The sequence below is a fragment of the Neomonachus schauinslandi genome, chromosome 12 (assembly GCF_002201575.2).
Source record: "Neomonachus schauinslandi chromosome 12, ASM220157v2, whole genome shotgun sequence".
NCBI lineage: Eukaryota > Metazoa > Chordata > Mammalia > Carnivora > Phocidae > Neomonachus > Neomonachus schauinslandi.
This window is the reverse complement of record NC_058414.1, coordinates 10,037,666-10,052,950: the sequence shown is the minus strand read 5'-3', so window position 1 is coordinate 10,052,950 and position 15,285 is coordinate 10,037,666. Positions and strand designations below refer to the sequence as shown.

The 15,285-nt window shown below is 39.3% G+C and overlaps 1 protein-coding gene across 1 annotated transcript in view; it reads left to right on the top strand.

Annotated features, from left to right (window-relative positions):
- Window positions 1–15,285, top strand: part of HECW1 (HECT, C2 and WW domain containing E3 ubiquitin protein ligase 1) — a 445,759-nt gene that overhangs the window by 291,375 nt on the left and 139,099 nt on the right. Inside the window, exons 6-7 of the mRNA XM_021703699.1 lie at window positions 2,506–2,581; window positions 8,368–8,537. Coding sequence (XP_021559374.1) covers window positions 2,506–2,581; window positions 8,368–8,537 — 246 coding nt within the window. The remainder of the gene's footprint in view (window positions 1–2,505; window positions 2,582–8,367; window positions 8,538–15,285) is intronic.

Sequence of the window (15,285 nt, the reverse complement as noted above, 5' to 3'; positions counted from 1 at the left end):
ACATCTGTCTGTGAAACAAATAGTGACACTTCATCTGAGAGGGGGCATCAGGACCCAGCACCCGGTGGTTAGAGTAACAGCGTGGCATCACACACAAGGAAGAGCAAAGGGAACAAAGAGAGCCTGCAGACCCGAGAAGATGAGCAATTTGTTCATGTGCCCCCTTCACCTCAGGTGGTTCCAGGGTGAACTCTTTGGCTGAGACTTCACACCATTTTCACAGGCAATAAATGGTAGAGCGTCGGTACGTGCAACAGATTTTTTAACCTCAAACATGCCCCTGGAACTCACCTCAAATAAGAAGGCAAGATGCGGAACCTTCCTGAGACGCGCAAATATTTTTACTCCCTGCAAAATGTTTATCACAGTTATGGTTGCCTCCATGTTCATCTCATCAATCTGGTGGCGAGATGACTTTGTAAATGATGTTAGCAAAGAGCCACAGGTTAAGTAGACTTCTATGGAGTTTTAAATGTGTCTTCCCTTTGAGCTTAGTAGCTTCTGAAAAATATACATTTCTCTCTTTGTCTACAGACCTGTTTTTTGATGCCATAAAGATGGAGAAATGTTTTGTAAATACCCTGAATAGCCAGCAGAGAAATATTTAAATAGGAAGAAGCAAAATATGTATGCTTTAAACTGGAAGGAGCAAATATACTATCCTCTGTTGTGATTGCATGTTACTTGTGTTAGCCTACTATGAAACGTGTAGTTTAATCCTATACTTTTTAAAAATTGGAATGCACGCACTTTAGACTTATAATTCTACAAGTCTATATTAAAAGTATAGTTTTTGTTGTGTCTTCAAGGAACTTATATTCTGAGGAGATAAGCTAGATGTTGGCATCTTTAAACTAGAACTAGGAAGATGACTGTCATTGTCCTACTTTGACAGGTACAGCAGCATAAGGGGTTGTGGCCAGCCTGTCGAGGGCTCCTATGGCCTTCATCTGGACATAGGTTTGACAAAGAAGAAAAATTTACATTAAGGAATTTTGATTTATTGGCCACTTCAAGAGTTAGGAGAGTGGTCCAGCCTGAGGACGCAGTTTCTGAGCTGTTTGTAGACCCCTGTTGCTGTATGTCAGCCAGGCAATGTGAAGAACAGAGTAAGAAGAATCGGGCTTTCCAAACTGAAGGAAGATAATGCCTTGGGACCAGCCCATATTCCCAACTCACAAATCCCAGGCCATGTCTTCCTCTGATTCTTTATTATCAAATGAGACTCTCAGAGGACAGACCTGTCTCTTATCTCACGTGATGCCATGATCCATTCCATTTGCCACTGACATTGATTCTCTCTGCTGAGCAGCCCAGCAGCCCTGAAATGCACCTTGCACTTGGGTCTGGAAGCCAGCACACTAAAGAAGTTTGCACATTAGCTGAAGCTAAGCACAAAGGCACACCAGGGGCACCAGCTTCAGTGTGAGGAAGTATTCTAAAAATCCCTTCGTACTGTTCTGGGCCAAAGCTGTGAGCCCCAGTGATGCCCGGTCGTTACACTCATGTCTTATAAAGGCAGCTTGATAGTAACATCCAATCACACTCTTACAGCATCAAAGATACTGAAAGAAAGAGAAGCAGCCCACACAAACTACAGCAAAGAGACTTTGAGCTAGAGGTCATCAAGTTTTCTATCTTTCCCTTCTTCAGTACAGATTATCTTCTAGAAAGTGGACACTGTATGAATTTGCTTAACACTCCGATTTTAAAAATTATTTTCTGCAAATGCAATGTATTAAATAGTAAATCTGCCTTTGAATAAATATTCAGAATCATTTCTGAGTAGAACTTTCCTAGAAGAAAATGGAAGCAAGGACTTTAGATGTTCTGATTAATACATTAGCAGATATATATTGAGCAGTGCTGGAAAAGAAAACATTTTAGCAACCTGACTTGCAAATACCTACTAGACTACAGATGACCCATGTAACAATTATGTTCTGAAATTTCCCAGGAAGGCAATTAAATAAGAGAGACCTCAGGGTAGTTTCTTAATGCTATGCTCAGCCTCTTCCCTAATACACAGAATTTCCTGGAAATCCCTAGATAACAATACAGATCAAAAGAAATGGAGGTACAGCAGTTTAACAGTGTACTTTGCTAAGGGGAAACACATTATAATTACAACAGTAAACATCTATTGACCTATTCTATTGCCTTAGGGTCTGCTTTAATAAATAGTTTTTGCAAATTTGAATGTGAAAAGACCTTGTTTACATTAGTAGTTACAAAGAGCCTCTAATATTACAGTAATTGTGTTTGTTGATTTCCATTACTCTGAAAAATACCCCTCATCCCCACTAGCAGATCCTCTATTACTGGGAAAGACATTAGATTGCTAGAAGCTTGTTTTAATCAATGGTAGCCTAATAAAATCACAACACTGCTGTCTTTGTAGACTGTAGTTGGAGAAATAGCTGTGATTAAGCATGTTTGTTTTGCAGTGTGAGTATCTATTTCAATGCTTGTTTTGCTTGTCTCCCATTTTCCTTCTTCTTACAGATTTTTAAAAGCATTGGCTCTGATGAGACTGTCCAAGGGCAAGGAAGTCGGAGGCTGATCAGCTTTTCTCTCTCAGGTATGTTTTGCTCACCTGAAGGCCTATGGAGACAATAAGAAGGTCAACCAGCAGTCAGGAGACCTACTTCAATTTGACTCTTACCTACAAGTTACTCCACCTCTAAGTGCCTCAGTTTCCCCATCTGCTAATTTAATTCCCCATCTAATTTAAAACAAAAATTAAAAATATCTGCTCCATTTTCCTTGACCTCATAAGGATACTGGAGGAATCAATAAGTAATAGATGCTAAAGCACTTTGAGATGATGAGGAGAAAAGCTGCAATTTCACTTTGTTTCCATCGTCACTAGCATTATCTGAAAGTTTATAAAGTGGAAGTAGGGGAAAGCCCAGGGAGAGAAGCAGCCAGCAGACTTTGTCTAAACAAAATCTCACATGAAGCTCAATTGGTAAAAAAGATAAAACCAAGCTGCTCAAAAAAGTACATTTGTGGAAAAGTCAGTGAAAATCCAAATAAAGTATGTAACTTAATTAATAGTATTTAGTTGAGTAATCTAATTTTTTTAGTTTTCATAATGTATTAATTAATTAATAATGTATTCTGTAATATATTAACAATGGGGCAAACTGGGTAAAAGATATGTTGAAAATCTTTGTACTATCTCTGCAATTCTTCTGTAAATCTAGAATAATTTCAAAATTAAAAGTATAAAGAAAAACTGAGTTACCCTGCCTAAAATGATATACAAAGCTCAGAGCCCTACACACTAACTTCCATCCTAAGTGGTCTTTGAGGAGACACAATGCCATGAAGCTCTAGGACTCTATAGAACACAGTTGGAAAACTGTTGCCTTAGCTTGTTATCAACCAACAAATGTTGCAGACCATGAATGTCAGAGATCTAAGACCACAGAAATTAAGTACATGAGTGTCCTTGCATTTTTCATGTCTAAGTGAGCCCCAGTAAAGAAAATGTGTGCCTAAAGAGCCACTGGTAAGCAATTAGAGCAAGATTGCAGGATACAAGGTTAATAAACAAAAAGTCAATTGCTTTCCTTTATACCAGCAATGAACAAATGGAATTTGAAATTAAACACACAATGCCTTTTTATATTAGCGCCCCCAAAAATGAAATGCTTAAATATAAATCTAACAAAGTATGTACAAGGTCTATATGAGGAAAACTACAAAACTCTGATGAATGCAATTAAAAAGGAACTAAATGAATGGAGAGATATGCCACATTGATAGATTAAAAGACTCAGTATTGTCAAGATTTCAGTTTTTCTATAGAATGCAATCCCAATTAAAACCCCAGTAAGGCATTTTGTGGATATTGATTAAATGACTCTAAAATTTATAGAGAGAGGCAAAAGAGCCAGGATAGCCAACACAGTGTTGAAAGAGCAGATCAAAGTTGGAGAACTGACTTACTTAACTTCAAGACTTACTACCCCCATGGTAATCAAGATAGTGTCATATTGGTGAAAGAATAGACAAATAGATCGGTGGAACATAATAGAGTACCCAGAAAGAGACCCACATAAATTTAGTCAAGTGATCATTGACAAAGGAGCAGTGGCAATACAATGGAACAAAAACAGTCTTTTCAACAGATGGTGCTAGAACTACTGGACATCTACATGCAAAAAAAAAAAAAAAAATCTATATCCAGAACTTATATACTTCACAAAAGTTAACCCACTAAAAAGCTAGTAGAACTAATAAATTCAATAAAGTTGCAGGATACAAAATCAAAATACAAAATCTGCTATTTCTTCACTAATAATGAACTCCCAGAAAGAGAAGTTAAGAAAACAATCCCATTTTTAATTGCATCAAAAAGATTAAAATACCTAGGAATAAATGTAACTAAGGAAAGATGGACCAGTACACCAAAAACAAGAAAACATTGATGAAAGAAATTGAAGAAGACACAAATAAATGGGAAGATAGTCCATGCTCATGGATGAGAAGAATTAATATGGTCAAAATGTCCATACTACCTACCCAAAGCAATCTACACATTCAATGCAATCTCTATCAATATTCCAATGGCATTTTTTCACAGAAATAGAACAAAGAATTCTAAAACTTGTATGGAACCACAAAAGACCCCAAAAAACCAAAGCAATATGAAGAAAGAAGAACAAAGTTGGAGGAACCATTCCTGATTTCTAACTATATTACCAGAGCAATCAAAACAGTATGATATTAACATAAAAACAAGACACATAGATCAAAGGAACAGAAAAGAGAGTCCAGAATAAACATACTCGTTTATGGCCATTTAATTTACAGCAAGGAACCAAGAATATACAATGGGAAAAAGACAGTCTATTCAATAAATGATGCTAGGAAAATAGGACAGCCACAGGCAAAAGAATAAAACTAGACCACTGTATTACACCATACACAAAAAATAACTCAAAACGTATTAAAGACTTGAACATAAGGCCTGAAATCACAAAACTTTTAGAAGAAAATATAGGCAATAAGCTCCTTGACATCAGTCTTGGTGGTGAATTTTTTAGATTTGACACCAAAAGCAAAGGCAACAAAAGCAAAAATAAATAAATGGGACTATATCAAACTAAAAAGCTTTGCAGAGCAAAGGAAACTGTCAACAAAATGAAAAGGAGTAATAGAAAATAATTGCAAACTGTATGTCTGAAAAGGGGTTAATATCCAAAATGTATAAAGAACTCATGCAATTCAGCAGAAAAAAAAAAGTCTGACTTAAGAATGTGCAGAAGATCCAAATAGACATCTCATCAAAGAAGACATACAGATGGCCAACAAGTACACAAAGAGATGTTCGACATCACTCATCATAAGTGATATGCAAATCAAAACCACAATGAGATCATCCTTTCACACCTGTTAGAATGGCTAGTATCAAAAAGACAAGAGAAAACAAGTGTTAGCGAGGAGGTAGAAAGGTGCACTGTTGGTGGGGACATAAATTAGTGCAGCCACTATGGAAAACAGTATGGAGGTTCCTCAAAAAATTAAAAATAGAACCACCATAGGATTCAGCAATTCTACTTCTGGGTGTTTATCCAAAGAAATGAAAACACGAACTCAAAAAGATATATGCACCCCCATGTTCACTGAGGCATTATTTACAATAGCCACAACACAGAAGCAACCTAAGTGTCCACAGATAGATGAATGGATAAAGAAAATGTGGTATATATATATATACACAATACAGTGATATTCAGCTGTAAAAAAGAATGAAATCTTGCTATTTGTGACAACATGGATGGACCTTGAGAGCATTATGCTAAATGAAATAAGTCAGACAGAGAAACACAAAGACCATATGACCTCACTTATACGTGGAATCTGAAAAAAAAAATCAAGCTCAGGGATACAGAGAATAGATTGGTGGGGGCTGGGCAAAATGGGTGAAAGTGGTCAAAAGATACAAACTTCCTGTTATAAAACAAATAAGTCATGTGGATGTAATGTACAGCACGGTGACTAAAGTTAACAAATACTGTATTGTGTATTTGAAAGTTGGTAAGAGAGTAGATCTTAAAAGTTTTTATCAGAAGATAAAAAGTTATAACGATATGTGGTGACGGCTGTTAAATAGACTTATTTGGTAACTGTTTTGCATTATATACAAATATAATGCAAATATACGAATCATTATGTTGTACACCTGAAACTAATATAATCTTATGTGTCAAGTATATCTCAATTTTTAAAAATAACTCAAAGTGGATCAGACCTAGGTGTAAAATGCAAAACTATAAAACTCCTTGAAGGTAACAGGAGAAAACCTACATGATTTTGGGTATGGCAATGGCTTTTTAGCTACAACACTGAAGATGTGGTGCATGAAAGAAATAATTGATAAAGGACGAACTTTATTAGAATTAAAAACTTCTACACCACAAAAGACAATGTCAAGAGAAAGAGAAGACGAGCTACACTGAGAAACTATTACAAAATACTCATCCATTAAAGGAACATTATCCAATATACAAAGAACTCTTGAAATTCAATATGAAAACCAACAACTCAATTTAAAAAATGGACCAAAGATCTTGGCAGACATATCATACAGATGACAAATAATCACATGAAAAGATGCTCCATATCTTATGTCACCAGGGAAATGCAAATAAAAACAACCATGAGATACCACCACATACCTATTAGAATGGCCAAAATCCAGAACACTGACAACACCAAATGCTGACAAGAATGTAGAACAATGAGAACTCTCAATGGTTCCTAGTGCGAATGCAAAATGGTACAGCCACTTTCAAAGACAGTTTGGTGATTTGTTACAAAACTAAACGTACCCTTACCATAGGATCCAGTAGTGATTGCACTCGCTCCTTGGTATTTACCCAAATGAGTTAAAAACTTAACTCTGTACAAAACCTGCACACAGATGCTTATAGCAGCTTTATTCATAATTGCCAGAACCTGGAAGCAACTAAGATGTCCTTCAGAATAAACTGTAGTACATGCAGATAATGGATTGATGTTCGGTGCTAAAAGGAAATGAGCTGTCAAACCAGAAAAAGACATGGAGGAATCTTAAATGCATATTACTAAGTGAAAAAAAGTCAACCTGAAAAGGCTACATACTGTATGATCCCAACTATATGACATTATGGGAAAGGCAAAACTGTGGAGTCAGTAAGGAGATCAGTGGTTGCCTGGGGGTGGGGCTGGGGGAAGATAGGGAGAGCTGGAGCACAGAGGATTTTTTAAGGCAGTAGAAATATTCTGTATGATACTCTAATAATGGATACATTTGTCAAAACCCATAGAATATACACCACCAAGAGTGAATGCTAATGTAAACTCTGGAATTTGGGTAATAATGATGTGTCAGTATAGCTTCATCAGTTGTAATAAATGTGCCCCTCTAATGGGAGATGTTGATAATGGGGGAGGCTCTGCATGTGTAAGGCAAGAGGTATATGGGAAAATCTGTACTTCCTCTTAATTTTGCTGTGAACCTACAACTCCCCCCTCAAAATAAAGTCTTATTAAAAAAAAAATCAGCTGATGACATTAGCATGTGTCTAAGTTAAAAGAAAAAGGGAGAAGAAACTCAATACTTTTGTGTTATTAGGGCAGAAAGCCAACAACTCCTGATTTGCCATTCTTATGTTCCTGTTGAAATGCTTAAGAAATAACAATTATTTGTACAAACCTGCAGAAACAGCAGGAGCCTGGAAAACTACTCAGCTACCTTCCAGAAACCAAGAGGAAATTTCATTAACCAAACTCAGTGAAATCCTGAAACCTGAGAGGGATGCCATGCAGGATGGGCAGCATGGGGCTGGGGAAGGAGACAAAATCTCTGTTAATTGGTTCCCATTTTGGTTCTGCCACATAGACATGGGCTGATAGACCTATTATATTCATTGTGAGACTACAGCCCTTGGTTTTCTTACATCTCCACTTTGCAGGGGAATTTTCACTTATACCCATAGAATTTTCCATTGGATTTCTTCCCTCGGTGTCCACCAAGTTTCCTGAGGTGACCTCAGACCCTCACCCCAAGCTTCCTGAGGAATGCTGGAAGTCCAGACCAGGAAGGGCCAACCGTCCTCCCTTAAAACACATAGTGACGACAATACCTGTTGTATTGACTTCTGACAAGGAATGGTTTTATACATGCCAGTAAATGTTCCATATAATGGGTTCTGTAGACATACCAGTCCATATTTGTAACGAGGTAGAAAATAGTCTAAAGATTGGAAAGACTTTTCCATATTTTAGATGGACTTTCTCCTTGTGTAAAGCCTGATATGATCTTTAACCTTACCAAAATACATTTAAATTAAAATGTTCCTAATTTTATAGATTTCCAGGCCATGGGGTTGAAGAAAGGGATGTTTTTCAACCCAGACCCTTACCTGAAGATTTCCATTCAGCCTGGAAAGCACAGCATCTTCCCTGCCCTCCCACACCACGGACAGGAGAGGAGATCCAAGATCATAGGCAACACCGTGAACCCCATCTGGCAGGCCGAGGTGAGTGCTGTGGGCCCTGAGAAGAAGCCTAAGGTGGCCAACTGAAACAACTGACCACAAGCCAGCCCACATGCCGTGCCCTCCTTTCTTGGAGCCCCAAACTGCTGCTAAGTTCACGGCTCTCTGGTCTTAGAAGAGAGCTGTGTTCTCTGTGGGTTGTAACTCAGGGATCTTGATGGAACCCCTCGAGGCAATACCAGGAAACTCTTTGTTGCAGCTACACTCAGTAGCCCTGCTACAGCTTCTTCATCTGATTCAGAACCTGCATCTGAAAGCAAGGCAGCCTCTCCCTACCTCTGTGTGGGAGAAGGAAGAGAAGCATTCTTACACTCTTCCTACGAGTGCAGTCCTTAGGCAAGAGTGCCAAATTTTAAATGTGTCCCTCTAGACCAGTTCCGGAGATTCTAAAACTGTCAGTTTCCTGGGACAGGTAAATCATTAAGCCCTAGAATACCCCTGGGACTTACATATTGTTTGATTTAAATAAACATGAATCCTAATTGTGTACCCCATCTTCCTGGTCTGAACGGTGCTAGAGTATTGAACGGTTTGTTCTGTCTCGTGAAGGCCCATCTCCACTTCCAAATGTGTGTCCTCCACCAGCCAGGAGTGAGGATGTTCCTCAGCAAAGCCACGTGATGTCAGGCTTGGCCTCACAGTGACTAAGTCCTCTCCTGGAGAACTAGCAGAAAGTTGTTACAACCCATTTGGCAGCTAACTCACATGCTTCAGCTTGAGGGTGTGACCTGCTAACTGTGTGGGCGGGGAAACAGGGAGGCTTAGGGCATGGGAGGGGCTACAGAATAATGTTGGAGTTAAAAGCACAGATTTGCAGCCACACAAATCTTGGTTGAAATCCCAGCATGGCTTGTTACTAGTTGTGTAGATGTAGGAAATCAGACATCCTCAATCTGAGCCTTGGTTACCTTCATCAGGCTGTTACTGATGATAACGCGCTACTCCTACCCAAGGCACTTGCTTTGGACAGGTTTCCTTCCTTTATTCTTCAGAGTAGGTCATCTCTGACATAGGCTTTTCAAGCATTCTTGAACAAGAAAGTGTAATTAGATATTTGGGGGCAAATCTTGTTCATTGTCTCTTAAATTACACCACCCACTTCCTAGGCTTAATTAACCCAGACCCAGGCCTTACAAAGGAGCAATGTTACAGCTTTGAAGTTAGAGCAACGTAAAGGAAATTGAATTGCACTTAAACTTCCTACTACTTTGGTTATCAACAGATTCTAAAGGACTGAAGATACCAGTAGCATGGAATAATGAATCTTAAATTACTTGTTCCTTCAGTCCTGGCTCTTCTCACCAATTATTTCTGGTCTCCTCACTGCATTCCTGGGGATAATACATGATGCTACAAGAATTTATAGTACATGAAAAAAAAAAAAGGTTTCTCTCTTCTGAAGAACTTCAGAGCAACTTGTTCTAAAACATTTAGTCATAAAGGTATTATAAGTCCTCAAAGAACATTTCAGAAACCCAACACCATCAGAATGTTTTTTGTCTAAAACTGTCAGCTAGAATCCACTTTAAGTTCTGAAATTATTCCTGAGTCTTTAGTTAAGATTTACTTCACTCTGGAAAGATCCTAGCAAACCCTCACTAGACCTCTGCTTTTGACCTCCTGCATTCTATCCAGCATCCCGTGGTTAAAGTTGGTATTCTTTTTTTTTTTTTTTTTTCTTAACTGGGTGATGGGCATTAAGGAGGGCATGTGATGTAATGAGCACTGGGTGTTATATGCAACTGATGAATTACTGAACTGTACATCTGAAACTAATGATACACTGTAGGTTAATGAATTGAATAAATAAGTAAAAAAAAGTTAAGTTGGTGTTCTAAAATAAGTTTTGCCACGTCTCCCTGATGAGGCTCAGACTGAGGATAACTGATTTCTCAAGTTCAACGTCAAATAACTTGACTGAAGATCTGCACTTTCAACCCCTAAATGCTCTCCTGTGCAGAGCATTCAAGGACTTTGCTGTCCCAGCATGGCTTACCACTTGTGTAGTTATGGGTGCACTTGGCTCTAAGCTAGAGGAAGTGGGGCCAGCTGTGATATTTCTCACAACCAAGAAGTCCAGAGGGAAGTGGTTCTGGTAGTGCAGCTACTGAGAGCACCAACAAGGGACTCGAGCTCTCTGGGTCTTCCCACTGCACCCTTAGCAGATGGCTCTCATCCTCCTATCTTAAAGCCTCCAACTCAAGTTCCAGGTAGGAAGAAAGCAAAGAGGCAAAAAGCCTTCTCCTTGTAAGGCTTTGCATTTTTATTCTGTAAGAGAAGCCCTTCCCAGCAAAAGCCCTATGACCTGTCACAGACCTTCACCTTTTGGGAAAATCTAGTGCTTCAGTTCCCCAGCTCTATAGTAAGGAGGGCAAAAGGAGAGGTGGTTGAACATGGGTGTTGAATAAAACAATCTGTAGTGTGGGCAATGGGCTTCAGCTCCACTGTACGGTACCTTACACCTCAGACATTATGCTAAGACCACTCTCAGTAGCTGCTGTCCCCTACTGCCCCTCATGCTTTCACATGGTTGCATAGATTGTCTTTGCTCGTGTCTGCCTAAAATGTACGTTCCCAATGAATCCAACTAGCAGCTCCTGCTCATCCATCAAGACTCAGCTAAAACACCACCTCCCTTATGGGCCACTCCTTGACCCCCCCACCCCGGGCCTCAGGAGGAAAGTGCTCCTTCCTCTCTGCCCCTTTGTCTAGACCTCTATCATACTGTCTTTTATTTGCACATCTGTCTTTCCTGTGAGCCTTTGAGCTCCTCAAGGGAAAGAATCATATCCAATTCCTGGAACCTACTAATAATAGGCTATATAAGGCTTATATATAGGGCTTACTATGCCAAGCAGTGTAAACATTTTATATAATTAACTCAAGCCTCACAACAACCCTATGAGATATGTACTATTATTATCCCCATTTAAAGATGGGGAAACCAAGGCACAGAGCAGTTAAGTAATTTTCCCCAGGTCTCATAGCTATTAAACGGCAGAACCAGAATTTGAAGCATGTCATCTGCCTTTAGAGCCTGATACTGATCAGTGTTGCGTGTAGGTGGTTGTAGATAAATTCTGGAGAGAGTATCCATAGATTCCATCGGATATGCAAAGATTCTATCGGATATGCAGTGAGGAGACCAGAAATAATTGGTGAGAATAGCCAGGATTGAAGGAACAAATAATTTAAGATTCATTATTCCCCTTCAGAGGAAAAATAAAGTTTAAATCGATAGTACTGGATGATAAGGCTGAAGGCAGTTATCAAAAAGTTTAGTTTGGTCTTTCAGCTAATCATATGAACTACTACTCCTTGAAGATAAGTTTGAAGGTTCTGTGAGAACTTTTTTAATGGGGAAAGCCAGGTGAAGTTCTTCTGGCTGATTATTAATTTAAGAAATGTTACTGAGTATCTATTCTGTAGTAGAAACAGAAACCTCTGGAAGGACACAAAAATGATAGATAGGTAAGACCTCTCAGGCTGGTGGAAGGAGACAAGACAATGAAATAAGTGTTCTAATCAAGGTATGGACCGAATGCAGCAGAATACTGAGGGAAGACTTCCCAGATGGTGTGCTGTGGGACTTAGGTCTTGATGGGTGATGAGACATTTTTGGGGAGTGGGTTGGGGGCATTCCAGGTAGAAGGAGCAGCATGTGCAAAACTACCAAGGCATCTCACAAACACTTGGGGAACTCTATAGAAATGGCATGTGGTTAAAAATAAAAAGAAAGAAATGCCATGTGGTTGGAGCTCATGGTACACACAGAGAAGTGATGGCTATTGGGCTGGGCTTACTCCAGTTACATACATCCAGCGTGGTTCTCTTATTTCTTTTCTTTTTCTTTTTCTTCTTTTTTTTTTTATGTTCAGTTAGCCAACATATAGTATATCATTAGTCTTTGATGTAGTGTTCAACAATTCATTAGTTGCATATAACACCCAGTGGTCATCACAACATGTACCCTCCTTAATACCCATCACCTAGCTACCCCATCCCCCCACCCCCCTCCCTCCAGCAATCCTCAGTTTGTTTCCCAGAGTCCAGAGTCTCTCATGGTTTGGTTCTCTTATTTCTTACAAACAAAACCTAATGTTGGGTTCTGGGTCTCACATTGCACCTTCGTGAATGAAATGAAGATTCCCTGCTCCTACAGAATTCATGCACATCTTTAAATTTCTATGCAACCGGGTAAGTGAGAACCAAACTGTCCTACTTTCTGTATATACCTAATAACATATAAAGGACATTCATGAGAAATAATTGAAGTTACCTGAACTTAAGAGCAAGAATATCCTTTAGTGTATAGTTTAAATGCTAAATTTATTTCTGTGATTAATGTTGCATTAAAATCTTATGCAATTTTTTCAAATTTAGGCAAGTTCAAACTTAAAACATGTTTTTGCTGATTAAAACATGCTAAATCTTAGAAAAATACAGTTACTATCAGAATTTTATTTATTTTTTTACTATCAGATTTTTTTTATTATTATGTTATGTTAATCACTGTACATTATATCATCAGTTTTTGATGTAGTGTTCCATGATTCATTGTTTGCATATAACACCCAGTGCTCCATGCAGAACGTGCCCTCTTTAATACCCATCACCAGGCTAACCCATCCCCCCATCCCCCTCCCCTCTAGAACCCTCAGTATGTTTTTTTGTTTTTGTTTTTGTTTTTAAGATTTATTTATTCATTTGAGAGAGCGAGAATGAGAGAGAGTACATGAGAGGGGGGAGGGTCAGAGGGAGAAGCAGACTCCCCGCCGAGCAGGGAGCCTGATGCGGGACTTGATCCCGGGACTCCAGGACTATGATCTGAGCCGAAGGCAGTTGCTTAACCAACTGAGCCACCCAGGCGCCCAACCCTCAGTATGTTTTTCAGAGTCCATCATCTCTTACGGTTCTTCTCCCCCTCCGATATCCCCCCCCTTCATTCTTCCCCTTCTGCTATCTTCTTTTTTTTTTTTTTTCTGGTTTCTCTTCAGATCGCATAAATCTTTTGCCTTTTACTATCAGAATTTTAAAATGAGGAGGGAAAATTGAGAGAAATACATACTAAATATAATGTCAACTAAAAAATTTTTTAAAGAAGACTACCATGTTGATTGATCTCTTTTTTATTATTATTATTACTGTAATTAGAAACTGTTTTCACCCAGGGAAAACTCTCCTTGATTTTCAGGTCTGTTTACTTTCCTGAACGGATATAATGGGCACTTATAAGATTATAACCACACAGAGAAGTTAAATAGAAAATGGCAGCAACTGAAGAGTTTTGGGTTATTTATTCAGAGTGCCTATGTGGAGAGTATATTTAAACCTCTAAATCTAACAGGGAACTCCTATGTGCAACTTCTCAGAAATATCATGTGGGTTGAGCAAATATTAAAATCAAGCCTGGGGCTGTGGTGTTTGTCAGCCTCTACTCTATTCTGTCTCAGCCCTCAAAGCTGGGTGGGTTAATCCCACACATGTACAGTATCAGTCTGCTCCAATCTGGTCACAAGATTAGAAGACAAGACATTGCCTCCTAGAGCTTATATTCTAATGTAAGAAAACAAAACAAAAAATTAACAAGACAATTGCAAGGGAAACTAAGCAACACGAAGGAAATACTACATTGTAGGGGCGCCTGGGTGGCTCAGTTGGTTAAGCGACTGCCTTCGGCTCAGGTCATGATCCTGGAGTTCCAGGATCGAGTCCCGCATTGGGCTCCCTGCTCGGCAGGGAGCCTGCTTCTCCCTCTGACCCTCCCCCCTCTCATGTGCTCTCTCTCTCTCTCTCTCATTCTCTGTCTTTCAAATAAATAAATAAAATAAAATTAAAAAAAAAATACTACATTGTAACATGACGTACATGATGGAGAGGAGCTAACTTAGATAGCCATGGTCCAGGAAGACCTTTCTGAGTTGCTGTCACATGAACTGAGAGACCAGACACATGAAGACCTGGTTAGATGTATGTTGCAGATCGAGGAAGCAGCTAGTATGAAGGGCCTGAGTGTACCAAGCTTGGCAGGCTTACACAACAGCAGGAAGATCATTGTGGCTGGAGAAGAACCGTGTGTGAGGGATGGGAGTGAGATACAAGATGAGGCTGGGGAGGGAGGCAAGGCCCAGCATCTTGTAAGTCAGGGGAAGTGGTTGGGATTTTATTCTAAATGTGGTAAGAAGCTATTGGGGTAGGAAAGCATCATGTTCTGATCGAAATTTATCCAAATGTTCCTGCTGCTGTGTGCGGAATGGATTATAAAGAGTCAAGAATGGAAACAGTTGGTATCTGCTTCTAGCTGTCCTGGAACAGCATTATGGCACACTAACACATAATACCTAGAACAGCCAGGTATAATTAGAAAGAAAAAGAAAAAGAAAAAAGGATTTGTGATCATGAGAGATGGTCAGGACAACAGGACTCGTGTGGCCAAAATCCTGGAGAGAGGGACATCTGGGTGGCTCAGTCAGTTAAGTGTCTGCCTTCTGCTCAAGTCAGAATCCCGGGGTCCTGGGATCGAGTCCCGCATCGGGCTCCCTGCTCTGCGGGGAGTCTGCTCCTATCTCTCCCGCTCCCCCTGCTTGTGCTTTCTCCCTTTCTCTCTGACAGATAAATAAATAAAATCTTTAAAGAAAAAAAAAAAGATCCTGGAGAGAAAGGAATTTCAAGTGAGTCAACTTTCTGCAACTGCTTTTTATGAAAGGGATAAGAAAGTAGGCCAAAAGCT